At 43.7% G+C, this 26,481-nt stretch overlaps 1 protein-coding gene across 6 annotated transcripts in view; it reads left to right on the top strand.

Moving 5' to 3' along the window:
• Positions 1–26,481, top strand: part of nphp3 (nephronophthisis 3) — a 193,776-nt gene that overhangs the window by 133,205 nt on the left and 34,090 nt on the right. For all 6 annotated transcript variants that reach the window (XM_042068006.1, XM_042068003.1, XM_042068005.1 and 3 more), the window contains 2 exons: positions 2,566–2,668; positions 2,751–2,833. In XM_042068006.1, the coding sequence (XP_041923940.1) occupies positions 2,566–2,668; positions 2,751–2,833 (186 nt within the window). The remainder of the gene's footprint in view (positions 1–2,565; positions 2,669–2,750; positions 2,834–26,481) is intronic.

Raw genomic sequence — 26,481 nt, 5'->3', positions numbered from 1 at the left:
AGACGATGCTCTCGATGGTCCCTCTGTAGAATGTAGTCATGACGGGAGGCGTGGCACTTGCCTTCTTCAATTTGCGCAAGAAGTAGAGGTGCTGCTGGGCTTTCTTCGCCAGTGATGCTGTGTTGGTGGTCCAGGAGAGGTCGTCGCTGATGTGCACCCCCAGAAATTTTGTGCTGCTCACTCTCTCCACAGCATATCCGTCGATGGACAGTGGTGGCAGTTGTTTGTGGCCTCTCTGAAAGTTGACAACAATCTCCTTGGTCTTGCTGACATTTAGCAGGAGGTTGTTGTCTTTGCACCATTTAGCCAGCAGGTCTACTTCTCTGTAGTGAGCCTCATCGCCCTTAGTGATGACACCAAATTAATAAGTATTTCTGATTGGGGAAACTTTTAGCCTTTTTTAATTTCGCGGCTACGTGGGCCAGTAGGTTAATTGTTGAGGAGGCCCATAGTTTGAGAAAAGCTGCAGATCATAGACAGAGAAAGCATAATGCTCTGAGAACAGTAGCCAAAGGTCTTTCTGCAGAAAGTGCCTTGGTGCACGCACTCCCGCTTTCACTTTGACTCCCTGCATTTCTACATTGTGACAAAAACTGTCAGTCAGACAGTGAATTTTGGTTTACTAAATTAGCATAATGCGGTAACAATTATCATTTCAATTCTACCTGAAATCTGCTCACTGCAGACGTTATAATGCAGACCCAAGCAGCAGCACAGCCTTGAAAGAAGCACACTTTGAATTTGATCAGAGCGGCTCTGATTCTTCACTGGCTTGATGTGATTGGCTGGATGACCGTTCAATCAAATCAACAGACCTATTTGTGTCTGTGTGTACGTTATGGTAGATACGGTTCCAACTCTTTACGTGAGCGTTTATTTCCATATTTTACTTTCGTTTTAATCTGACAAAAAGTGTGGGGGATATAATCGTGTTCCAGCAAAAGTGTGTACGTTATAACACCCACATCCCCCACGCTTGCTACGCGCCTGCAGAGTATCCACATATTTACTTATGAGAGACTCAGTCTCTCTGGGATGCTCTTTTTTTTATCCCCTGCCCCCCTCTTTTTTCATGCTTCCAGTTTACCTAATTATTTGTGAAATGTGGCATCGAATTGAAAATGTGCTTATATTTACCATGAAATAGTACAAAGTCCACATTAGAGTTTGTTCAGCACTGTGGTGGCGGTGAGGACAGAAGTTTTTTGAATAGGGCTTTTGCCCAGTTCAGTGCTCTGTATCTGCGGCCAGATGGAAGCAGTGTGAAAAATGCTAGGCATGTGATGGCTATGATAGGCTGGGTTGGGGAGACTGATAATTGGTTATGTATTTTCATAATTTTCTACTGTTACTTTTTGTAGAGTAACATTTGTCACCATTGGGGTGTCACAAATCTTTGAATCCTTGAATTTTATAGGGGAACTATGCAGGTTTTTTAGCTTAATTTACCTTAGTTTAACAGCTTCGGAGTCATTGGAATGGTTATATTACTTTTCTCGGGTTGAATGGTGGTCTTCTCGCTTCCCCCTAGCACCTGTAAGCGGAAAAACCACCCTTGCCACTTTGGGCCGGCGGGCCGACGGCCTCAGTGTCAGAAAGCAACGGGTGTAACAAATTGCTTTACTGCATTTACACACATACACGCCAGGCACCGGCTACAACAATGTAGCGATGGAGTTCACTCAATCATTCGTCATGACGGAGCCAGTGAAAAGAAGCCGAAAGCAAGTAAACCACTGTCGGAGGAACAGGGAAGAGGAAAATGACAGACTGACCGATTGATGAGTGTCGTAAATCATATACTGCGAGGCTGTAGGGGGAGCTCTGCAGAGAAACCTGTGAGCAAAAAGCAAGAAAACAGCGAATTGCCAAAACTGCATAGTTTCTCTTTAAAGTCACAATTCGATTTTCAGTATTTTTTAAATTGTATTACTACTAATGCATTTCTAATTTTTTTTTTTTTACTTTTTTGCCTTATTTCCAGTTCTGTTTTGGGGAGCTTTTGTTTTGAAATCACTTTTGTATTTTGATATTATTATTATTATTATTATTATTATTATTATTGTTATTAAAATGTTAATAATACTATATTGTTATATTAACTATTGAAATAAAAGATGTATTTCTGATTATTTATTCATGACCGCCAACATTATGCAGATATTATAGCCTAGGTTTTGTTACTATTAAGCTACATAAGGCTCCAACAGCTCTTTCTATAGTCTTGCTGTCTCGACCACTACTTTTCATGTCTTTCTTAAGACATGGTAACTACAAAACTCATTACATCAACCCGTCACTCCATTGACTATGTTTTATTTACAATTATTAAATAAAGAAGGTTTTTTATTTGTTTTAGGAACCCCCTGAATATTTGATCCCCTCAATGTTTTGATGTAATTTTCCTTTGAATTATGTTATTTTTGAGCTTCTTGCGTTGTTCTTAGTCTTGTAAATCACTTTGGATCATCCTGCTTACTTTTAAATGTTATTAAAAATCAATTAATAAGTCATTTATAATTAATAAGTCATTTAAATAGAATATTATTTGTTGATTCATTATAGACTGTGGCCTACAATACACCTAGACCCACTGAGCAGCAAAGAGATGAGGAACATGATGACAGTGCATTGCATGACAGCTGGGATTAAACTCGGCAAAGAACAGGTGTGTGTTAGTTATGGTTTGTATGTACATATTACATATGACATTTGTGTTTTCAAAGATTTAACATGGTTGTCTTTTGCAGGAGAGGAAATTGGAGACACACTGTAAATCTGCGGCTACTTGCAATGCTCTCTATATTTCCGTTTTGGTCAGACTTTTAACAGAGTAAGTAAAGTTTTCTTTGGATTTGGCCAAATAACTTTTTTAAGCTATTAGTCAGACATTAGGGTTATAAGGGAATTAAACAGGCTTTCTAACGGTATAAGATTTGCCAAAAATCATTGTTATCACAGAGAAATAAACACAAATTTCTCATTCAATGCGTTTCCTTTATTTTCATGACTATTACATTGTAGATTCATCAACTATTAAAGGAACATGCCACCCAATGTCAGTAGTAATATATGTTCTTACCTTAACTTTCACGAGTTGAGTCATACCTCTCCCGTGTCGGTACGTGCACTCAAACGCTCTGGCGCGCATCTACAATTAGGTGTTAATTAATATTACTGCACTAGGTCGAAGTACTCCTAAGTGCTATTGTGCCACACATTGTAGTTCTCCTGTTTATTCGCTTGGAAAATTGCCACGTTTCATGTTGTGTGACCTTACACATTTTTATCAACTACTCGTGCAACTGTATTTAAGTAGGGAAAACGTGGATGTGTTTGATTACTGCTATCTTCCTCCATCTATGGCTACGGCTGAGCCCGCTAGCAAAGCAACATGCTAACACATTCACGCCGCGCGCCAGAGCGTTTGAGTGCATGTACCGACACGGGAGAGGTATGACTCAACTCGTGAAAATTAACTTATTGAATGCCAAGCTGTTTTCGGGAGCTTTGTCCTAGAGTGCCAGCAATCTAGACCATTGTTGATGATTTTTGTACAGCCACAGCATATTCTGTGTTATAGCTATGAACACATACAATGGCTCGTTTAAAAGGTGAGACTTTAAGCTCTCGGTGGGTGCAAACCGTGTATTTCTACACGCCATCACTGTTTTTTTTCTAGAAATGGAGATATCTTTCATAAAATATGAAGTGTTGCCTGTTACTTACTTGTGTAAACTTTCCGGGAAGTGATCAGGGAGACCTGGCGAGACTGCCACCTAGTGATAGACCCATGAAAATGGCCTGGTTTTGACCTGACATGCATGCATCACTGATTCGACCCAAAGCGGCAACCGAGTTATGATAAAATGTCCAGATAAAATGTCCAGATTGTGCGTTTTCATGAGTTTTCGATCGTCATATATTTAATTTCCATTCATCACAGAGTTCCCAAAATCACATATAAGGTGTGTTAGAGTGTCTAGTTTCGTAATTAAAAAAAAATCTAAAAACGTAATATTACGTTTTTGGCACTCAACGCATGGAAAGGAAAAACGTAATATTACGTTTTTGGCACACAATGAGTTAAGGTAAGAACATATATTACTACTGACATTGGGTGGCGTGTTCCTTTAATGAACACATGTGGAATTATGTACTTAACAAAAAAGTGTGAAATAACCAAAAACATGTCTTATATTCTAGTTTCTTCAAAGTTGCTATTTTTAGTGGGTTTGATCCAGCAAGCCCACTATTGTTCTTCTTAAGTTTTCTTATTTATTATTCCTTTTCACCCACTTTTTGGACGAACTACTGCTCCTAGACCGTTTGAGCTATCGAGGCAGTTCGAACTCCAAAAATTCAGGCCCGAACCGGTGTAACTTGCTTGTTACTTTCGTGTCGCTGGCCCTTGTCGTTTTCGAGGTATTCCCGTTTTTGGGCCCCATTGAAATGAATGGCGGAATGTTCAAGGATTCTAATTCCGATTGTGACATCACAGCTCTAATTGTTTAAGCTTGCACCTGGCAGAGTTCTGAGCCATCTGGCAGAGCTCTAATGGGCTGGGCTGGGCTGTCTGTGTATATGAAGGTGTGTGCATGTAACTTTTGACCCGTATGTCCGATTTTCAAATATGAGGTACCGTTGGAATCCTCGAATGAAGCCCAGTTCAATGCCTTGCCAGCACCAGTTCTAAAGGTAATGAGCGCTTTGCGCTCTGCCATCTTTTTTTAAAGCCAATCCATGTTGATACAGGTCATTAAAAAAAAAAGAAGTATTTTCCCAATCCATTCAATCCAGTTCTATGCCCAGCTAGCTCCATTCAAACCTAGTCATGTGTACAGTTGTATAGATTATAACATTGAGAAAGACACATTCATACAGATATTAAACACATCCACGCAGCACTACCATTCAAGTTCAGTTACTCATCATTGCCCGGCAAGAAGTCCAAAAACAATTCAATTGTCTTGCCACGATCTGTGGAGCTTACAGACCACGTTAAACCAGTATAAGTTCTGTATGCTATTTAAAGCCGACCTAATGATGAGTCCCTTCATGACGGTGTGTTGCAATGCATTCTGGGTGCTGTGCTGTGATTCGACGGCTCGTCACCTGACCCACCAAACAACGATGCTTGAGAGTAAAAATAAATCGCTACCAAGGCTCCAAATAGCAACACACTTACACCGTAGCATAATGAGGGTATCTACATGTAAACCGAAGCATTGAAAACTGTGTAAGTCTACAGGCAGTTTATTAAAAAGAAAAACAGTACCGTTCACGTCTCGTTCACATATACAGACACCATCTTGGGAAAACACAACTCTCTGGGATGTGGCGTAAATCTCGCGTGAAACCTTGTTGCCGGAACAGCAGGGAAGAGGCAACAGGATGGCAGCAAGAAAGATACACAGGATACACACGGAATTCGAACGAATTTGAAGACATCGAGCGTGTCTCATTTCAGGGGCTACATGGTTCTAAGGCCAGATTCGTAGACCGGTTGCGTCATAGTAGCGCGACTAGTGCTGTCCCATTTCGTGGGCTCCTTCGAATTCGGCCGACAAATCCACCCTTCTTTTCCCCGAAACGGAGTGTGCATCGGGTGTATGCTTCGCGGCCTACCTGGTCCCCCAAGATTCGATACGTTTATGACGTTTCATTCAAGACATGGCGAGACAGTCGGCAGAGCCTATGTAAACATTTAATAAACGGTTTAATAACATTTAAAATGATCGGGTTTTAATGTGATCTATGGTTAAGCTACAGTATGTAGCCGATTTCCGTATCAAACCTAAATTTAGAACCACTTTCTAAATAAATCTGTTCAAACATTTCAAATTGAAATGATTTATCAACAAGTCATATTAATGCTCAGATATGATCACTGGTCAGTAGTCTATTAGGCCTACTATATTTTCCACGACTTAGGCTACTAGAAGACTGTTAAACAACACGTTTAAAGACTAGTTGGCATTTTGCATAAAGGCTATAATTAGTTCAAGGGAGGATTACATCCACCAAAGGTTTATTAAAGCGTCTGTTTGTGACATCTATCTTACGGACGGATAATAACAAATTAATTTTGATAAATTATTAATTTGTCCATTAGCAAAGCAGCAAATACAATTTCATCAGTTCAAATTGAACTAATGTGTTTGAACCGCAGCCTGACACACACGATGCCGCTGTAGATCACAACATAGTTTTCGCGAGGTGTAGCCTAACATAGCCAGTAAGCCTAAAGTCTGATTACTAACATTGTAAATGTGCATTAAGAAAATAGCCTACTATATCGATCTATTGTATGTGGCAAAGGCATGTGTTCATGATGCTTTGTGCATGATCGAGATAATGAAAGACATCTAGCACACAGCACAAGAGATGAAAACCTCTGCTAAATGGATGCTCATCAGAACCACAAAGATATTTGTCAACGTTGCAGTTGGAAAAACTTATCGGTCTACAAGCCAGGTCAGTTAACAAGTAAGATGAAGTGCAATATGATGCATTCAATCAGATATGTCTGCAAACGACCATTAGCTACAGTCACCACCATAAGTTACTCAACCGATCACAGCTGTCTGGCTATAGGCTACGTTATCCTGCCGTCCTAGCCAGGCTACCTTGACTGTTGATATTCCCTCCTAAGTTTTTGAAATTAGCTTACATGACAGCAATCCGAGAAAGAAATTACGCTGCCCATGCCCACCTACCACTTTAATGTTTGGTTTTAACCAGGCTAGAAAGAAAAGGCCAAGGCTACTCACATGAATATGCTCCAACTCCCTTTGAAATCGCCATCTCTTGAAAAGTAAAGCGACACTTGTGTGCTTTTTAGCCGGTGGGTGAACAAATTATTTAACCCTTAAAGGTGTAGGTTTTTGAACATTCTAAGTTCCGCAACAATTGAAGGTTCTAAAATTCTATGTTGAATTCAATGAACCCAGATATTCTTTAGAATGTTAATTTCCCAACATTCCCGTCACACCGGTGTGACGGTACTCCTTTAAGGGTTAAAATTGGAGATTGACGAGGCAGGCAAAGGCTATATGGGCATGTGCTCTCCTATCACATTTTTGACTAGTCTTATAATAAATTAATATTGACAGATGCCGCAATTAAATCCTTTTAGTTTGGAAGGACTTGCATAATTGTATATCTTTTTAATAATTCAAATAGATTGATGATTGCTCTCACTCAGTTAGCCTAGTTCATATTATTGTAACCTATACATAAAACGTAACACGTTGATCTGAAAGGATGCTTTTCACGAACAGTTAGAAAGATCAGTAGGCCTATGCCTACTCGGGCTAATGACGTAACAGATCCGTTCTTTTAGGCTAGACCGTCCCATTTAAAAAAACGTTGGTCCAGCCCATAGACTGTATATATAGAACTGGACAGTGTGGCTGCATTCTACAGTGTTCTATGGAATTGAAGCCGCCGAGGCGACGCCATCTTGGAAAATTTGGAGCCAATTTGAAGTGCGGCTGCGCAGCAAAAGTTGAAGCATGCACAGTGAAGAGGAGTCGCGGTCAGGCACGCCCACTCAGTTGCCACTCAGCGAGTTAAACACGCCCCTTGTCAAGTGAAACCCGCTCCCTTCTCCTTTCCACAACGCAGGTCGACTCGGCGCAGAAGGCTAGCTGGCTGGATGAATTTTGCGGCTGTGAGTTAGCTAAACAGTACAAACAACAATCGGTTTGTTGTTGTCTGGTAAGTGTTGCGTATCAATTGAAAAGTTTTTTTTTTGTCTATTGGTGTTCTTAAATACGTCTAAGAGAGCTTATTATGTTGATTATAGACTGTGACAATTTAGTATGGTGAATACTAATGAGCTAACAACAGAAATACGGACAGCGAATTAGATGCTAACGTTAGCAGCTACATTAATGTTACCGTTAACGGGAGGCTAAGTTAGTCGTTGAAGTGAAGATTAGCACACAGCTCCCGTAACAATCGATGCATGATATACTTGGTTTTATTAGTTGTTGCTGTTTTCAAATATCTCAATCTTAATGTATGCCATCTCAACATGGAGTAACCATTGACTGTACATGGGGATTAATAACACTAGACAGTCAGTACAGTATATGATGTGATAAAGCAACGGTATGATGTGATAAAGCAACGCAAGTTAACATTAACGTAATGTGAAGCATGGACCTCATCAACCCGTCATGTTAATGTAACTACTAGCCAGTTTGCCAGCGTTGCATTTTTTCTAACGTTAACGACAGACACCTGTTAGAGCTACTTCTGTGATGGTAGGTCGGTAGCATATGTGACCCACTGTACCTATAGGGTACATATAAGTGCACGACTACGCCACTTGGGGCCTTTCACACCAAGATATGTTGTAAACCCAAGTATATTTGATGAGACACACAGATAAGATGAGTAAAGACAGAGACGTGATTCCAGTACAAAAATAAACAAGATTTATTAATATGGAATTCACTTAAAAGGCCATTTATGCGGTTAAGCACTAGAGACCCACTATGGTGAACGGCAAGGGGAAGTGGTAATGGCTGCCACCAGGGATATTACTCTTTGGGACAGTAGTAGGGGAGAGATAGCTAGTCAGCTGATGGGGAGCGGTTACCTGTCCTGGGAGAAGTGTGAGGCCGACACAACACTCGTGCTCTTGACTCTGGTGCCTATTCACACAGACACACATACACACACACGCATAGGCACAACTACTGCAACAATGTGATCACAGCAAATGGTGAGGTGCACGTTACCACTACAAAATACTGTGAGCAGTGCGCGAAGAGGAGGACTCAGATCCGGCGACCTGCCCCGTGAGCAGCTTCACTATTACTCTGGAGAAGAGAGAAGGGGGAGGGGATGGTTAGCACTCAGTGACTGGGAAAACAGTAGAGCAAGCTGAATAGGAAGGATTTTACTGGTAGCAAACTACTGGGGCAGCCAGTACCACACATGCCCTAATGCCGTGAAGGAGAGAGGTAACAGGAAGCTAAAAGGTAACGGCCAAGTCAAATAATACCAAAGAAAACAAACAAAACGGGCGAAAGCTACTTTACATTAATTTTACAGTAGGCAAAACAGCAGTGGCAACTGGTTCTCAGTGCATCCTAAAAGCAAACACAACATGGCAAGGGGACCCCTGGCGCTCATCACTCGAGAACACTTTGTTGGCTAGGTTCCTTGGTAAACAGTGCAGGGCTTCGTTGAAACGTCTTTTCACCCGAGACCTTCAGTAGTAGATCTACCCACCAACTACTCGGAAGCGTCTAGCGACAGTAGGACACCTTTCACAGACGAACACCCAGGGAACCAAGGATAGCCGAATCGGCAGTGTTTACAGAAACCAGGGATCTTAGTCGGCCTGCCGGTGAGCCTGTTATTTTATAGAAAGTGGTGTTGCCGCTAAGGAAACCTAGCCACTTAGAAGCTAACTGGAAGGCGTGACAAAGGGGAAAGGAGCTACGGTAACAGCAGGAGGACAAACTTAATACAGCAGTGGCTCTGCCGGTTACATTCTACCCCCCCCATTTGTTATCGGCGTCCCACAGATAAGATCAAAGAGGCCCAAAACACCCAGAGAAGAAAATCCAACCCATATAGATTAGCCTTAACACCAAGGTCGGAAAACTGCAGTCACCCTACTGTTAGATCCAAACACCCGGGGGTCCATAGCCCCAGCTGCCCTACTCACCATGGACACTGGGAGATGATGAGGGTTCACATGTGTTCCAGCTGTGGCACGAGTCGTCCTCCGTGGAGCTACTGTACTGGTGGCCGGGTCAGCCGCAATGGGGGCAACTTGAGTAGGAGCAGGCAGGGCAGGCAATGCAGGTGGACCAGGTGGACTCGCCTCGACTTGGAGCCTGGCTGTTTCAGAGTATCTAGGGCAAGGGGCGACTGGCAGCTGGACAGACTGCGCCTGGCCTCCGGGGGAGCGAACGAGGACCCACTGGCCACGTTCATCGTCTTCTGCTGGTCTACTCACCACGGCCTGAGGTTCCGTTGGCATGCGGGGGGGTGCTGTGTCCGGCTCAGGATGGGCAGGCTTCAACATGGTCTGGTGCACTTGTCGAATCTGGCTAAGATCATGCACAGGCGCAACGGAGTACACCACTCCACCAGGACCTGGTGCACGGACAATTTGATGTATGGTGGGACTCAAAGCATCCTGGATTTTCGTGCGCCCCCTCACGGTGCAGTTTCTCAGGTAGACCAGCTGTCCTTCTGCCAAGGGGTCACTCTGGGGCCTGTGGTCGTGTCGTTCCTTCCTCCTTAACGCAGCGGCTTGCAGGCGTTCCCTGGCACCATGGAAGGCCATCTGAAGACGCCGCTGGTGTTCTCGCACCCAGTCACTCACTCGTCCATCCTCTGGTTCTTGTACCCTGCCTAGGAGGAAGTCGACAGGTAAATGAGGTTCTTGACCAAACATCAAGTAGTGTGGTGACTCACCTGTCGACTGATGAATGGTCGTATTGTAGCAAAACACCAGCTGGGGTAAGTACTCTGGCCAGCGGCTCTTCTGTTCTCCTGGTAGAGAGCACAACAAGTCGTGCATTGTGCGGTTAAACCGCTCACACTGACCATTGTCCTGTGGGTGGTAAGGCGTCGTACGGGTCTTCTGAACTCCATACAGACTGCACAGCTGGTAGACTACAGCGTTCTCAAAGCTGCGGCCCTGGTCCGAGTGGATGCGAGCAGGGACGCCAAATCGAAAGAACCACTCCCGGACAAGTATGCTGGCCACGGTTGTTGCCCTCTGGTCTCGGGTTGGCACTGCCTGTGTGAATTTCGAAAAGACGTCAGTCATAATCAAGACCTGTTCCCTACCATCCGTCGCAGGCTCCAGAAAGGTAAAATCCACCGCCAGTATTTGATTTGGATGGGACGCCAGCAGATGTCCCATAGGTGCATGGAGTTTGGGCTGGGCTGATCTGGCAAGGGTACACCTTGCACAGTTCTGACACCACCGTTTGATGTCCGCCCCCATTCCGGGCCAATAGCATCTCTGTCGTACAAGTTCTGTGGTACGTTCAATGCCCTGATGGCCATGGTCATTATGAAGCTGCTGCAGGACTTCATCCCTAAGACACGCTGGCAACAGGAGTTGAAGAACTTCTTCGCCCCCATCAGGCCGGTGCATTCGGCGGTAGATCAGACCAGTGATTCCCACAATCCTGTCCCACTGCCGTAACAGCACCCTAGTGGGTCCCGATAACCCTTCCCGAGTGGTAGAGTTTGGTGGCTTCTTGGTTCGCCAGAAAGGAAGGAAGGTGCCGATGGTAGGGTCTGCCTCTTGCAGCATCCTCAGGTCGTCAGTGGTACGGGAGGGGAAGACAGATATGGCTGTTTGGGTCACTTGGAGCTGTTCTTGTCTTCGGGCAGCTTGATGCACAGGCACAGGTATAGCGGTCCCTACTGCATAGGACCCTATACTTGGTCCTGGTACCGCTACGGGAGTCTGCCTGGACAGGGAGTCAGCATTTTTGTTGGTACGACCAGGTCGATATCGGATGTTGTAGTTGAAGGCAGACAGCTCGGCTACCCATCGCTGCTCCGTAGCACCCAGCTTGGCTGTCGCTAGGTGACTCAACGGATTATTATCCGACCAGACAGTGCAGTGCTGGCCCCACAGGTATTCCCGGAACTTCTCCGTCATCGCCCATTTCATCCCGAGAAATTCCAACTTCATGGAGCTGTAATTCCTTTCTGCAGGGTTCAGGCTGCGACTGGCGTAGGCAATTGGTCGGACCTTGCCCTCCTGCTCCTGAGACAACACCGCTCCAAGCCCAGTATGACTGGCATCCACCTCAAGCAGAAACGGGAGATTAAAGTTGGCAAAGGCAAGGGTGGGTGCACTCACCAATCTCCCCTTCAGCTCCTGGAAACTGGTCTCGCAAGCATCCGTCCAAGCTCCGTCCAGTCGCATTCCTTGGCCCTTCTGCGTTTTAGTCCCAGCCAGGTCAGCAACCAGGCGGTGCAATGGGGCCGCTAGTTTAGAAAAACCCTCTACAAACCGTCTATAGTATCCAGCAAAACCAAGGAAGGACCGCAGTTCTGAGACGTTGGTAAGGTGGGGCCAGTTGGCAACAGCAGACACCTTGGCTGGATCTGTGGACACTCCCTCACGAGAGACGAGGTGACCTAGATACTGAACTTCCTCCCTGAAGAAACAGAATTTCTCCAGTTTCGCCTTCAGCCCTTCTTTCTGGAGGCGGCTTAATACCAGATCTAGTCGGTTTATGTACTTGTCCACACTGGAAGAAAACACAATAATGTCATCCAAGTACAGTAGGAGGGACTGACAGTGCTGTGCCCCAAACATTCTTTCCATCAACCTTTGAAAGGTCCCTGGAGCATTACACAGCCCAAAGGGCATGCGATTGAACTCAAACAGCCCGAAGGGCGTACAGAAGGCAGTCTTCGGGCGGTCTTGTTCAGTTACGGGTACCTGGTTGTAGCCGCTAGCCAGATCTAGCGTGGAGAACCACTGAGCTCCAGACAGTGCATCCAAGGACTCCTCGATGCGGGGAAGGGGAAAGGCATCCTTCCGAGTCTTGCTGTTAAGCTGTCTGTAATCGACACACATGCAAAGGCTACCATCCTTCTTTCTCACCAGGACAATGGGAGAGGCATAGGGGCTACAACTTTCCCGGATGACTTGGCCATCTAATAGTTGTCGCAAATGGGCCTTTACTGCTTCATAATCAGAGGGTGGGAGACGCCTGTATCTCTGCCTAATAGGCTTGTCGTCGAGCAAAGGAATATCATGTGAGAAGCTTAGTACAACCAAGGTCACCCTCAAAAGCAGAAAAAACTGACTCATGTTTGAGCAAAAACGCCCTTACTCTGTCTTGCTCGGATTCGGACAGCACAGACAAGTCAATGGCCTGTATCTGCTGTTTTACAGGGCTAATCTGCCCAGTATGGGACTGAATGGTGGCTGTAACAGTATCAATCTCTGCAGGAAGCTCTGAAATCCCTGCTGGAAGACCCTCAACTGTGGCATGGACCAACTGACCTATTGTACTGCGGGGGTAGAGTGTAGCCTGAGTGAATCCCACATTGACAACAGGTACAAAGGCGGTACCTTGTTCTACATGAATCAGGGCAGGTGAAACGAGGAGACCCTCAGGTAAGGGACTGCCACCTGGCTCGAGCAAAACAACAGGGGAATTACAAAATTGGGGTGAGCAGGTAGCAGCTATCAACTTAACAGTACCTCCAGGTATGTGGATGGGCCTGCGGCCTCTGACTTTGGCAACACCCGTTTTACCTCGAGGAGACCTGAGCTGAACTTGGTGGCAATGTTGTAAAGCATGCCGCCATGGAGGTGATGCATGAACCACCGGTGGGAGATCGAATAGTGAAGGACCATGCTGACCAAAAAGCTCATCATAACACTCACGAATTACATTCATTCCCAGCACGCCAGGCACTATGGGGGAAGAAGACTGACCTGGGGGATCCTTTACCACTAGCCAACCCCGTTGAGGAATTACCTTACCCAGTACTTCAACTGTTAACTTTGCATAACCCGTGTAGGGTATGTCCAGGCCATTTGCAGCACGAAGCTGCAACCAATGACATTGTTGGAGCTTATCTTTGAAATTCTGCAAAAAGAAACCTTCCACCATTGTGGATACCATGGACCCGGTGTCCAGAAGACAATTAACGACTACTCCCCCTACTCTTACAGCTACCTTAGGGCACTGTGCAACAAGGGAGGTTACAGTATGGCTTGCTGGGTTCTCAACCTGAGAGCCGTTCAGGTCCCCTCCCAACGTGTGGCTCTGCACGCTGGAGGGAGCTAGTTTTCCGTCACCTGGGAAACAGAGACGGAGTTAGCCCGAGCTTGGGACTGAGTAGCGGGGTTCTGTCTGGCAACAACTCGCTCATTGTCACACTCTCAGGCATAATGACCGGATTTCTGGCATCGCCTACAGATAACAGGGGATGGATGACTAGGCCTTGCCTGGTGCGCTGCCCCCTGTAAGGTGGTCAATGCGCTAGTCAACTGAATAATCTGTTCTTGCTGCTTCAGCAGCATGGTGCACAACTCTGCCATATCTGAGCTAGCAGTATTGACAGGGGGAGAGGGGTTACTGAACTGGGACCTTGAACATTGCATGGCACAAAGGGAGGGAACAGAATAGCTTCTACCTCGGGCGAAGTCACTGGGCCTACCTTCGCACTCCCACCGGATAGCTGCAGCACGCACCTCCAACATGGACAGACCTGGAGTCTGACGAACAAGCCTCTTCAATTCTCTGCGGAGATCAGAATCAATGACATGTTCTAAAAACTGGTCACGCATAAGCTGATCAGATTGGGGCACTGACTCAGGGGAAACTTGTTTAATTTTGTCCATTAAGGAGAAGAGGGCATGTGAATACTCTTGCAAGGACTCACCATCTAGTTGTTTTCTAGAAAAAAAGTGCTCCTGTAAGGCAACATAAGATTTTGAGCACCCATAAAGCTCTCTGAGAATAGTTACAATTTTCTCTGGGTCTTCTCGGTCAGCCCTTGGCCTATATCTTATTTCGTCCTTAGCTTCCCCATCCAAGAAGTCAAACATAAAATAGGCTTTATCAAGTGAACCCAAGTGTCTAGCACGCACACAAGCATCCACCTCTTCGACCCATTCATCAACACCAATACCCACCCTACCCCTGAAAACAGGACATTTCCGTTCTCTAGGAAGATACACCAACCGTTCTAAAGGAACAGGATTAACAGGGTTAACAGGGTCAACAAGGTTAGGGGGGTTAACAGCATCATCCGGATTGCCCCGTTGTAGCAAGCGCTCCTGGTCTGCTTGAAGCTGGCGAACCTGCTCTCTCAGTTGTTCCAGCTCTTCAGCCATAGCTGAAACAAAAACAATGTCCAAGTTACTTCTGAACGGGTGCTGGGATGCAAAGGCCTTTCCGTTGACTCTTCTAGGTCCCACGTCGTGCCAACTGCTGTTTTGCCTTTAATACCTATAAAGCTTATTGCCTGTCAAAATAAAGAGGTAATAATAATAAAAAAACTAAACAAAATAAATGAAATTCACGTCTCTGTTTACAATCCTGCCGACTACGCCACTTTGTGACCCACTGTACCTATAGGGTACATATAAGTGCACGACTACGCCACTTGGGGCCTTTCACACCAAGATATGTTGTAAACCCAAGTATATTTGATGAGACACACAGATAAGATGAGTAAAGACAGAGACGTGATTCCAGTACAAAAATAAACAAGATTTATTAATATGGAATTCACTTAAAAGGCCATTTATGCGGTTAAGCACTAGAGACCCACTATGGTGAACGGCAAGGGGAAGTGGTAATGGCTGCCACCAGGGATATTACTCTTTGGGACAGTAGTAGGGGAGAGATAGCTAGTCAGCTGATGGGGAGCGGTTACCTGTCCTGGGAGAAGTGTGAGGCCGACACAACACTCGTGCTCTTGACTCTGGTGCCTATTCACACAGACACACATACACACACACGCATAGGCACAACTACTGCAACAATGTGATCACAGCAAATGGTGAGGTGCACGTTACCACTACAAAATACTGTGAGCAGTGCGCGAAGAGGAGGACTCAGATCCGGCGACCTGCCCCGTGAGCAGCTTCACTATTACTCTGGTGAAGAGAGAAGGGGGAGGGATCAGTGACTGGGAAAACAGTAGAGCAAGCTGAATAGGAAGGATTTTACTGGTAGCAAACTACTGGGGCAGCCAGTACCACACATGCCCTAATGCCGTGAAGGAGAGAGGTAACAGGAAGCTAAAAGGTAATGGCCAAGTCAAATAATACCAAAGAAAACAAACAAAACGGGCGAAAGCTACTTTACATTAATTTTACAGTAGGCAAAACAGCAGTGGCAACTGGTTCTCAGTGCATCCTAAAAGCAAACACAACATGGCAAGGGGACCCCTGGCGCTCGTCACCACAAGCTGGCATGAAAACACTTTGTTGGCTAGGTTCCTTGGTAAACAGTGCAGGGCTTCGTTGAAACGTCTTTTCACCCGAGACCTTCAGTAGTAGATCTACCCACCAACTACTCGGAAGCGTCTAGCGACAGTAGGACACCTTTCACAGACGAACACCCAGGGAACCAAGGATAGCCGAATCGGCAGTGTTTACAGAAACCAGGGATCTTAGTCGGCCTACCGGTGAGCCTGTTATTTTATAGAAAGTGGTGTTGCCGCTAAGGAAACCTAGCCACTTAGTGACAAAGGGGAAAGGAGCTACGGTAACAGCAGGAGGACAAACTTAATACAGCAGTGGCTCTGCCGGTTACACATAGACTGTAAAAAAAATAGATCGGTAGGTCGGTAGTTGTAGACCGCATAAGTGAATGATCGATAAATGAAACGCCTGCATTAAACACTACGCCAAGAACCAGTCACTTCCCAGGGATATCGGTGAACATTTGAGAAAGACCTTAGTTTGTCATCTAACGTCCATGATCAGTCATACTGATAACGTTATTTTTCAAGCTGAGCAAGTTAATAACATTCACACCGCATATTTAAATGTGTAGTTAACATTAGGTAGGCTGTAAAGTTTATTGCACACACATATTTAATTAATTGGTATTACTAGTGGTGTTGAGTGCCTGATTAGATGCTTTGTAATGTTGTAAAATTGTCTGACTAACTTTATTGTAACTTTCCTTTTTGCAGGTAAGATATGGGTGATGGCTGAATGTACTGGAGGTGGCGGGAAGGTGGTCTCCATGATCTACATTAATCTGCAAGCAAGGGAATGCCTACGTGAAGTGGTTTGGCTGGAGTGGTCTGAGGTGGCATGTCCTCCCCCTTTCTCCAAGTCCCCTGACATCCATCTCCCTGACATCATCACCCACCAAATAATTCAATGATCAAGATAGACATCCCCAACCGGCCACTGCGGTCTTCTGATGAGCTTCAGTCTTAAACGCTAGGTCAAATTCAAGACTCTTTTCCTCAGTGGTTCCATGTTGGTGGAATGAGTTGCCCAGTGCTCTTCGTTCTTGTGATAGTTTTTGGTCTTTTAAGCACTTCTTATACATTATGGTTTGTATGCAGTAGTACTGTTTTATTTTCATTATAGGCTGATTAATTTTACATTTTTTATTATTGATATTCTCTTTAATGTAGTCTTACCATGTTTTTGATATTATTGATTGAATGGGCATTATTATGTATTATTGCTTTCCCCCCTCATTGTTTATTTCATTAGGCTATTGATTGATCCCTGTTTTAAGTATTATATTGTTTTGTATTTGTTAAGGGTAACCATAACCATCATCATCATAATGTGGTATTTTCTTATGCACTTGAAACAAAGAATAAAAATGTTTCTTTAAACGTAGTACCACTTTAAACACATCACACACTGAACAGCAAAGTAGCTTCCTGATTATGTGTAAAATGTTTACAGAGTATCCTGATGTAGTAGGTCCATGTTCTCATATTTTTACAGCTGACATGAAGGCTGCAGCATTACAGTACATTTTTTATTTATAATGGAGCACCCTCTCTGGTGAAAGACTAGCAAGCCTGTGGTAGAGGCATACGATTACAGACATATTGAGAGAGCCTATCAATGAGTTGTCACAGTTTTCAATTTAGACGTATTATTTTGAAATGGGATACGTCTATGGGAGGATTTACACATCACTGGGAATACCTGATCAAATCATACCAATGCAAAATGCTTCTCCAGCAGTGCAATCGCAGGTAACAACGATACCTTAACTCAGCATTTTCAGATACCGCTGTTATGAGCATACTAAGCAAATTGTCCATTTGTAACTTTGAATCCTACCTCACGTTAAGCTATGGTCCAATAATGTGTTCACTAAAACACAAGTAAAGTTATTTGTCGGGCTGATTCATAAATGGGCATACCGAGGTTGTCGACCTAGCAGGCTAGTTGGCGTTTATTGCCATTCGCAAAACTAAGCAAGAGTTAACGTTAATGAAACTTAACATCGCCTTCTCCAGTGACAAAGTGTATTCAAATGAAGTTGCAACGATGATGGCGGCAATCACTGGTTACGTTAAACCATTTGAAACAAGTAGGACTGTAAATTATGGGGACTATAGCTAACGTCACTTCGGATCAATATAGCAGAGCCCTTTTACTTTACCTATCAACTGGCTAATGCTAGCATAATGTAGCATGCTATGAGCTAATATACTTAGCATCTACGAAAGAACAGCACATATCTTTTTTCACAAAGAATCTGTAACAACTAACAACGATGTATCTTACAAACAACTACACAATGTATGACTATCAATATGTATTTAGTCAGACTGTGATAAGATATAGCCTAATGATAATGACAGCAACACTTATTTAGGTTAGATTATGTGTCGAAATCAGGTGTCGTTAAAATAAGTGAGCGATGGCGTGGTAGTGTCTGCAGCCTAGACGGTAAAACATAATGGACAAAGCGTCGTGTCTGCAGCCAGCCAGCTGTCAATCATAGGTGTAAACACGCCCTTTTTAGATTTGTTAATATAACATTAAAAAAAATAATTTCAGCGAGAAAAGAAAAATTGTGTGTATTGAAGCATCTTGAAAACTATTTTTTCGAATAAAAAGTTGTTGATACAAAAATAGTTTTAGGTGAGAAAAGTGACACGGAAAGTTGGCTACTTGGCCATTGAAATACATGGGGATGGGCGGAGTTACACATTGTACTGCAGCCAGCCACCAGGGGGCTCTGGACTAACGCTCGCATCACTCTTAACAGACGGCACACTGTCCAGTTCTATATATACAGTCTATGGTCCAGCCAGGTCCGGTCTATGCGGTCACAGAAGACCAGTGCTAGGTAGCACGAATGCTCCGAAGCATTAGGGATGGGCAGAACGAGGCTTTGTGAAACAACGAAACGTTCGAAGCAATTGCGCCGGAATGTGTCGGTTTCGAAACAATCCGACACACGTAACTCCATGGTGACATCTAGTGGCCAGTTTTGCTAACATTACATTTTGACCGTGAAGCACAACTGCTTCAGACGAAGAATATAAATAGCCAACATGGAACGCAAGATTTCGTCCACAGCCACGTGGTTCAGTGGTTAACACCCTTGCATTCGGCCGGAGCGGCCGGTGTTCGACTCCCTGCTGGTGCTTAGACATTTCAGACTAGTATATGCATTCAGTAACTAGAACATTTTTATATCTGCCAGTTAGATGTTTTGTTATTTCAGTTTCATAGTACATTATCCTTTGGAATATGCTGGAGAGGAAAATGCTACAATGGTTTTAAAATGTAGGCTATGCTTATGGCCCAGGGTTTTTTTTTTGGAACATGTTGTAGGGAAATAAAGGATACATGTGAAGCAGGTTAGACTAATCAGGTACAACATAGGAAAAATAAATTTTTTGTATGTCAACATACATTTTTATTATAACAGTTGTTCTGCCGTCTTGGCATTTAATCTGTTTCTTGTTTTTGAATAAACCTCCCCAGCCTTGGAAAAAATTATTTCACAAGGCACACTTGTTGCTGGCATGCACAAATATTTTTTTGCCATCACAGTTAGGTTTGGATAAACCACTCTCCTCTCCTGCCAGAAAGGGTCAGCTGTTCTTGAAATAAAGGCATCAGTCATATATTTTTTTTACTTCTGCTACTATCTAAATATTAACGTCACTAGACTATATCTATCTAAACTATCGCTCACTGTCTGTCTAGCCTGTCAATTAATCTATATCACTAACCTATCAATCACAAGTGCACTATAAATCGCTATATCTTTATATGTCTCTATGTCGCTATATCTCTCAAAATCTCTCTCCTCACAAAAAACCCACAAAGATAGGATGTGTTTGAATGACTTTTAAGCATTCTGGGACTTTGTAATTTAGATCAAACAGGTGTTTAGGCTACTCGGGTAATTGGCTCGCGCAGCAAGTGTGCCACCTGTCCAAACCAAATTGAAACACCACTAAGCCTCGCTAAGCCATGGTCACGTGACATGGGCGTTTTGAACCACACTTCGAAACACTGTTCGAAACCATAGACAGTAAAAGAAATGGACGAACAGACTCCGTCGTTTTCAATGGGAGGGCACCGAGTCAAATAGAATGATTTTTCAGTTGGTCCCCCCAGTACTGCGCAGACTCACACTTAACTTCGTGACGTTAGCCATCGAACTGAATCTTGTAACTCATATGATAGATACACAGAAATTCTTCTCACACTTCCTTCGCCTTCAAAGTCATCAAAGTTAAACATTTATTTATGTATTATTATTAATATCATCCTCACCAAGTCGTGTTAATGTTGAAGCTACCACACATGATCATCTTCAAAAACAGTCATGCTAAAACAAAACAAAAAAGTTATAGCCTTGAAGCTAATCTTCTTTCCACTTTTCCGACCTACGGTCAATCCATCGAAAACCATTGAAATGATTAGTGCCGTTTTTTTTTTAATTAGGTTTACTTTTTTATTATTATAAGCCTCTGTGTAATGCTTTACCTTAACATAGGGTCGTGTATGCTAGGTTTTGCTTATGAGTTACCGTCATAGACAGTTAGGTGGACTGAGCTTCTTATCCAAACAATACGGTTATCTCCCTACGGCGCGAAAGAGAGATTACGTCAAAGCTAGCTTCCCTCCAACCGAACAAGCTAACCATTCTTCTTACGGGTAACCAACGTTACGGACTAGGTAGTGGAGTCTGTTTTGCCTTTGTAGTGTTTATGTGGATTACACAGAAGCTACAATATCGGCACAGGATATATGTTATATGAAGTTATGGTATTTCAAAAAAATCCTAGAATGAATGGACTTCTATGGGAGTTAGCAGAGAGATGGTCCCTCCAGCCTACGTCGATTCTTCTACTTCCGGGAATTCGCCTGCCCCCTTGTTCGAAACACTTGCTAAGCTCGACACTGTTTCGAAACGTCAGCTTCGAGCGTCACATCCCTACGAAGCATCCGGCCCCTGAAATGAGACACGCCCATCGAAGAACGAACCCTACCCTTTTAGTTTGATGGACGTCCTTATCAGTCTATGGTCTAACTTATGAACGTGTCGGGTCAACGTCAACAATAAGTAAGTTAGGCTAACGGAAACGTTAGCTATTTGCTGTTGTCATATGCAACCTATTAATGTTATCTAACATGCTAGGCATTGAAAATGAATGCGTTAGCAATAGCCACTGCTTTTTTTGAGCTGACGAGCCCTGGCGTTAGCAATAGCCACTGCTTTTTTTGAGCTGACAAGGAAATGTGTTAAAGTAATCAGCCAAATTGACTCACTTCTTGGCCCCAGCTGTGGCGCAACTGGCTGGGGCACCTGCACCGTACGCCGGCGACCCGGGTTCGATTCCCGCCCCGTGGTCCTTTCCGGATCCCACCCCTGCTCTCTCTCCCAATCACTTCCTGTCACTCTCCACTGTCCTATCATTAAAGGCATAAAAAGCCCAAAAATATATACTTCAAATTGACTCACTTCTTAAGACCCTTGGTATGGTGTTACAACGATGTGGAGTCGAAATGTAAATTGTTAGTATGGTTTTAATGTGTAAACAGACCAACCGCGATTTTGCAATGAAGTGAATGGAGTCATTTTAGGTACTACTTTTACGAGGTCTGTAGTTCTGTCAAAATGTATCTTATCTTTGAAGAGACTACATGGTTATCTTCCTTAGACTTCGTAGATGTAGTTACTAGACGTGTAATATGGTTTTAATGTGTAAACAGAACAACCGCGATTTTGCGAGCTAGAAAAAAGGAAGTGAATGAATTAATAGTTACTGCTTTTCTGAGGGCTGGCGTTCTCATGAAATCAACGTAATCTTTGAAAAGACTACCTGGTTATCTTCCTTAGACTTCGTAGATGTAGTTACTACAATTTGGAGTCGAAATTCGAAGTGCAAATATGTTAAATGTGTAAACAAGACGCCTGATGTTTAATATATGTTAATGAATGGGCACAGTATTATTGTGTACAGTAATGGACTATCAGTTGTATGTAAACAGTTCATGTGTTATGCGATTTACATAAACTAGTAAACAACAGAAATGTTAAAAGCTGGTATTGTGTTTCCTGAATTCTTACATTCAGGCATTCAAATGAAATGTAATTAAATAGCATATATATACTCTATCAGTGTATGATGCTTGCATGAGGGAAACATCCCAAAACAACGGCACCCATATAATTGCTGTTGTTTTGAGAAGTATTTCTCATGAAAGCATCATGCAACAATGCAAAAACAATTAAACTAGTGTAGGCCTAATTATATTTTACATTAGTAAAGCAGTACTCTGATGTGCATGCTTTCACAAACTTTTGTGAACAATCTTAGCACTTTAAACATTGACTGTTTTGAAGTGCATGTATAGCAATATAGTAATAATAACTTGGGGGGGGGGTAAAGAGTGCAGTAGAAGAGGGGTTTAGTAGATTAAGTGGCAAGGGCTGCATAAAAAAGGTGGGGGAGGATTGGGATTGGGTGGGGGGCACCAACAAGGAGCACCCAAGAGCAACAGGGGCAAGGAAAAACTCCCTTACCAAGGAAGAAACCTTGGGCAGATCCACGGCTCAAGGGGCTAACCCAACTGCCAGGGGTCTTGGTGTGTGTGTTGGGGGGATGACAGGGGAGATGGGATAGTGTGCTGTGTATGTGGGGAGAGGGCAGTGTGCAATATGTGTGTTGGGGAAGCTTCCTCATGAGACAATGTGCTGTGTATTGGGGGGGGGGGGGCTGTGTGCTGTAAGTATGTTGGGGATGTGTGTTGGAGAAGCTTCCTGATGAAATAATGTGCTGTGTATGTAGGGGGGGGGTGGGGGGGCAGTGTGCAGCAAGTATGTAGAGGAGGCTTACTGTAGCAAGCAGTGTGCTGTATGTGAAGTGATGACAGTGATGATGTAAGTGTGTGTGTTGGGGGGGGGGGCAGAAAGGCTAGGCAATCAAGGACATGGGTAGATGGAGGAGAAATCAAAAATAATAAATAAAAAGTTCTATGGAGATGTGCAAAAGTTGGAGAAAGTCAGATATGTGTGTGTGTGTTTTGACGTGTGATGAAATAAGAAAATAAATAAAAGGTCTGTAGCATAGGGAGAGGGATGTAAAAGTGCTAAAAGTCTTGTAGGTGTGTGTGTGGGGGGGGGGGGCGGGGAGTCATGAGTGCTGAGTAGTGAATGAGTGCAAAGTCAGTATAGTGTGAGTTCAGAGTTCGGATGGCCTGGGGATAAAAACTCTGGCTTTGTGACTACATAGGCGTCTTCTTGATTTCAGCGGTAGGAATAATCCATTGTTAGGATGAGAAGAGTCCTTCAGAATCTTTTGGGCTCTTAGGAGTACTCTTCTGGAATAGATATCTTGTAGAGCAGGGAGTTGAGTTCTTATAGTACGTTCAGCTGAGCGCACTACTCTCTGCAGAGTACTACAATCTCTAACTGTGGAGTTCCCATACCAGGTGATGATGCTACCAGTTAGAACACTCTCAACCGCTGAAGTGTAAAAGGCCTTCATGATGGATGTAGAAACTTTGAATTTCCTTAGCTGACGAAGGAAGTAGAGTCGTTGTCTGTAGAGGTGTTGTAATTGAAGGTATCTGTGACCTAACATAGTCAAAACTGCACGAAATTGGAAGTGTAGGATCATTATGACACCCTCTGTATGCACGCCAAGTTTTGTGGAATTCCGTTCATGGGGGGCCACACAATAAATTCATTTATGTTACTATACACCAACTGGCCTGTAGGTGGCCGGAGACAGTTTTCTGTGAATATCTCGAGAACCGTAGGGCCTAGGAGGTCCACCTTTTTTATGTATGTTGGTCTTAAGGGGGCATGTCAACCCATCCCATTAGCACTTATTTCATGTATAGCGCCACCTAGTTAAAAATTAAAAAGCAAAACATTAGGTGTTTTCATCACAATATCTCTGGCTGACAAGGTCAAAACTGCACGAAATTAAAAGTGTAGGATCATTATGACACCCTCCGAATGCATGCCAAGTTTTGTGTACTTTCGTTCATGGGGGGCCTTACAATAAAATAATTTATGTGTACATTTAGTGACGTACACCAACAAGGATTCCCGGGACACTGAAAGACCGGGGTACACAAAACTTGGTGGGCATGTACCCCCACATGGATAGCATGGAACCGTCATTCTTCGTTTTGATCTGTAGCCCCCCCCCCCCCCCCCCCATGAAAGGAGGGTAGGGCAGACACAGTTCTCTGTGAATATCTTGAGAACTGTAGGGCCTAGGATGACCAATATTTTCCGTATGTTTGCCTCCAGGGGTCATGTTAACCCATTCCATGTGCACACATGTGCATAAACAGATACACACGCACACACATACATTTACAGTAATCATACGTATGACACATACTCACACAGTAGACATATGTACGCATGCATGCACATGCACACATACGCAGGCAAACACACAAGCACGCACATACACACACACACACACACACACACCCACACACCCACACACATAAACATAAATTTGTACACGCACACATGCACACAATTCAAGAATTTTTCCCGTCACCTACTCCCTGAATTTTTGGTCATTGATACCCGGGACACCGAACCACCGGTGTACATGAAATTTGGTGGGTATGTAGCCCCACTAGACTTACGGAAAAATGTCATTTCGTCCCCGGGGACCACCACCGCCCCCCCCCCCCCACCCCGTGCTGGGCCCCCTGAACCGCAAAAAAAAAAAAAAACAGTTTTTCCTAAATAACTACCTGAACCGTGGCACTGAGGATGAAGAATCTTTTATGGTATGTTGGTCTCAAGGGCCCACATCAACCTGGCTCATAATCACTCATTTGTGATTTGCACCAGTATTGCACGGTAAAAAATGAAAATGCAATATTATTCTGCTTTAATCGCCCCTATCTTCAGTTAAGATGTTCAGAACTGCACCAAATTTTATGTGTATGATTGACCTGGCATTCTCTGGGGGTATGCCAAGTTTCGTAGAATTTCATCCATGGGGGGGTCTAAAAAAATTAGGTTATGTGTACATTTAGTGACTACACTCATTGGCCTGTAAATGGCGGTGCACACATATACACATGCACACACAGGCACCCACATACTATCGGTATTAGAACGGCCGATACATAATTACAAATTCAGTAGGATTAAAAGAAAGCCAAAATAAATATTAATCATCATCATCATGGCTGCATTTTCAGTATTGGCGAGAAGTAGTCGTTTGTCCACTAGATGGCGCATCGTTGCAGTGAGACGTAATTTTGTTGGAAGTTAAAAGTGGGTTGGAAAAAACAATGGACGCTTCCTACAAGGACTAATTTACCGCAGCGAACATCTAATAAGGATAGGACGATGTTCACATGAAGTGTAATTCCCATTTCTTCTTGAAGCCGAAATAAATCTGAGGATGTTTATCGGACATGCTTGGTTTTTACTGCAGGTATGTTAATCTTGTAATATCAATAAGGACCTAGGTAATGTTACCGTTAGCGTTGGTTGAGTGATGGAGGCATTTGATTGATTGCATTTGTAGAAAACTATAAATGCGGTTATACCAAGCAAATGTATAGCAGCACTGTTTGTATCTTTCGACTGTCATTTATTGCACGTGCTACAAAATCATTCTGTGCAATGGAAGATTTACCAACGTTACACCGGTCTGATACAGTTTTGCCTATATATGCGTGAGACTGAGACGCCTGTTTATTTTGTTTTAAGTGCGTGCAGGGTGTGAGAGGGGAATCGATGTGCTTTGATTACAGCTTGGTAGTTGTAGTCTGTGAAATTAAAAAGTTGTAGTCTGTGAAATTAAAAAGCACATGTGTGTGAAGTATCCAAACAATGACACCTTCATTTCATTATGGCTGCTTTAGCAAAACACCTTAAGCTACTGTGTAGTGGGTCCCATTTAGAAGTGGCTACTTCATTCGCGCTTTCCTTGACTCATGGAGCTGCATGAATGTTATTACTTAACTTTTCGCTACGATATGACAGTTTAAGTCCGCTTGATACTGTAAGGCGTAAGCCATTGGTTTCCAAAGGAGATTTTATTTGTGTCGCCAGCATAGCCTATTGACAATTTATGTTGTAAATAGGCCTACCTTATAATCCTACCTGTAGCTTAGGGAAGCTAACAGCTTTCTATTAGGATCTAGTCTGTTAGTTACCGTTTTGTCATAACTCCCTGATGCATTTTTGCATTTAGAATAGCCAGAGCGTGTATATCTCAATCTGAAAATTAAACAATATCGGGTGCCTATGGACTAGGCTGGGTGAACCCAGCCTGATCTGCCCGCTATTTATTTTTTGATTTCTTAAAAGATTGAGCTTGGTCTGATGAAAGCCAGACTAGCCATGGACCTCAGTTAAACAATGCAAGGGAACATGAATCAGCCTATATTTGCACGAACAATAACGGACAAAAGCTCTTCAACTTTGGCCCGTTAAAATGTGTATGAACAGTCTAGCGACGCATTTCATCAAGGCCCATTTAGACATG

Source organism: Alosa sapidissima, chromosome 17, assembly GCF_018492685.1.
Source record: "Alosa sapidissima isolate fAloSap1 chromosome 17, fAloSap1.pri, whole genome shotgun sequence".
Taxonomy (NCBI): Eukaryota; Metazoa; Chordata; class Actinopteri; order Clupeiformes; family Clupeidae; genus Alosa; species Alosa sapidissima.
This window is presented reverse-complemented; position numbering and strand designations above follow the sequence as displayed.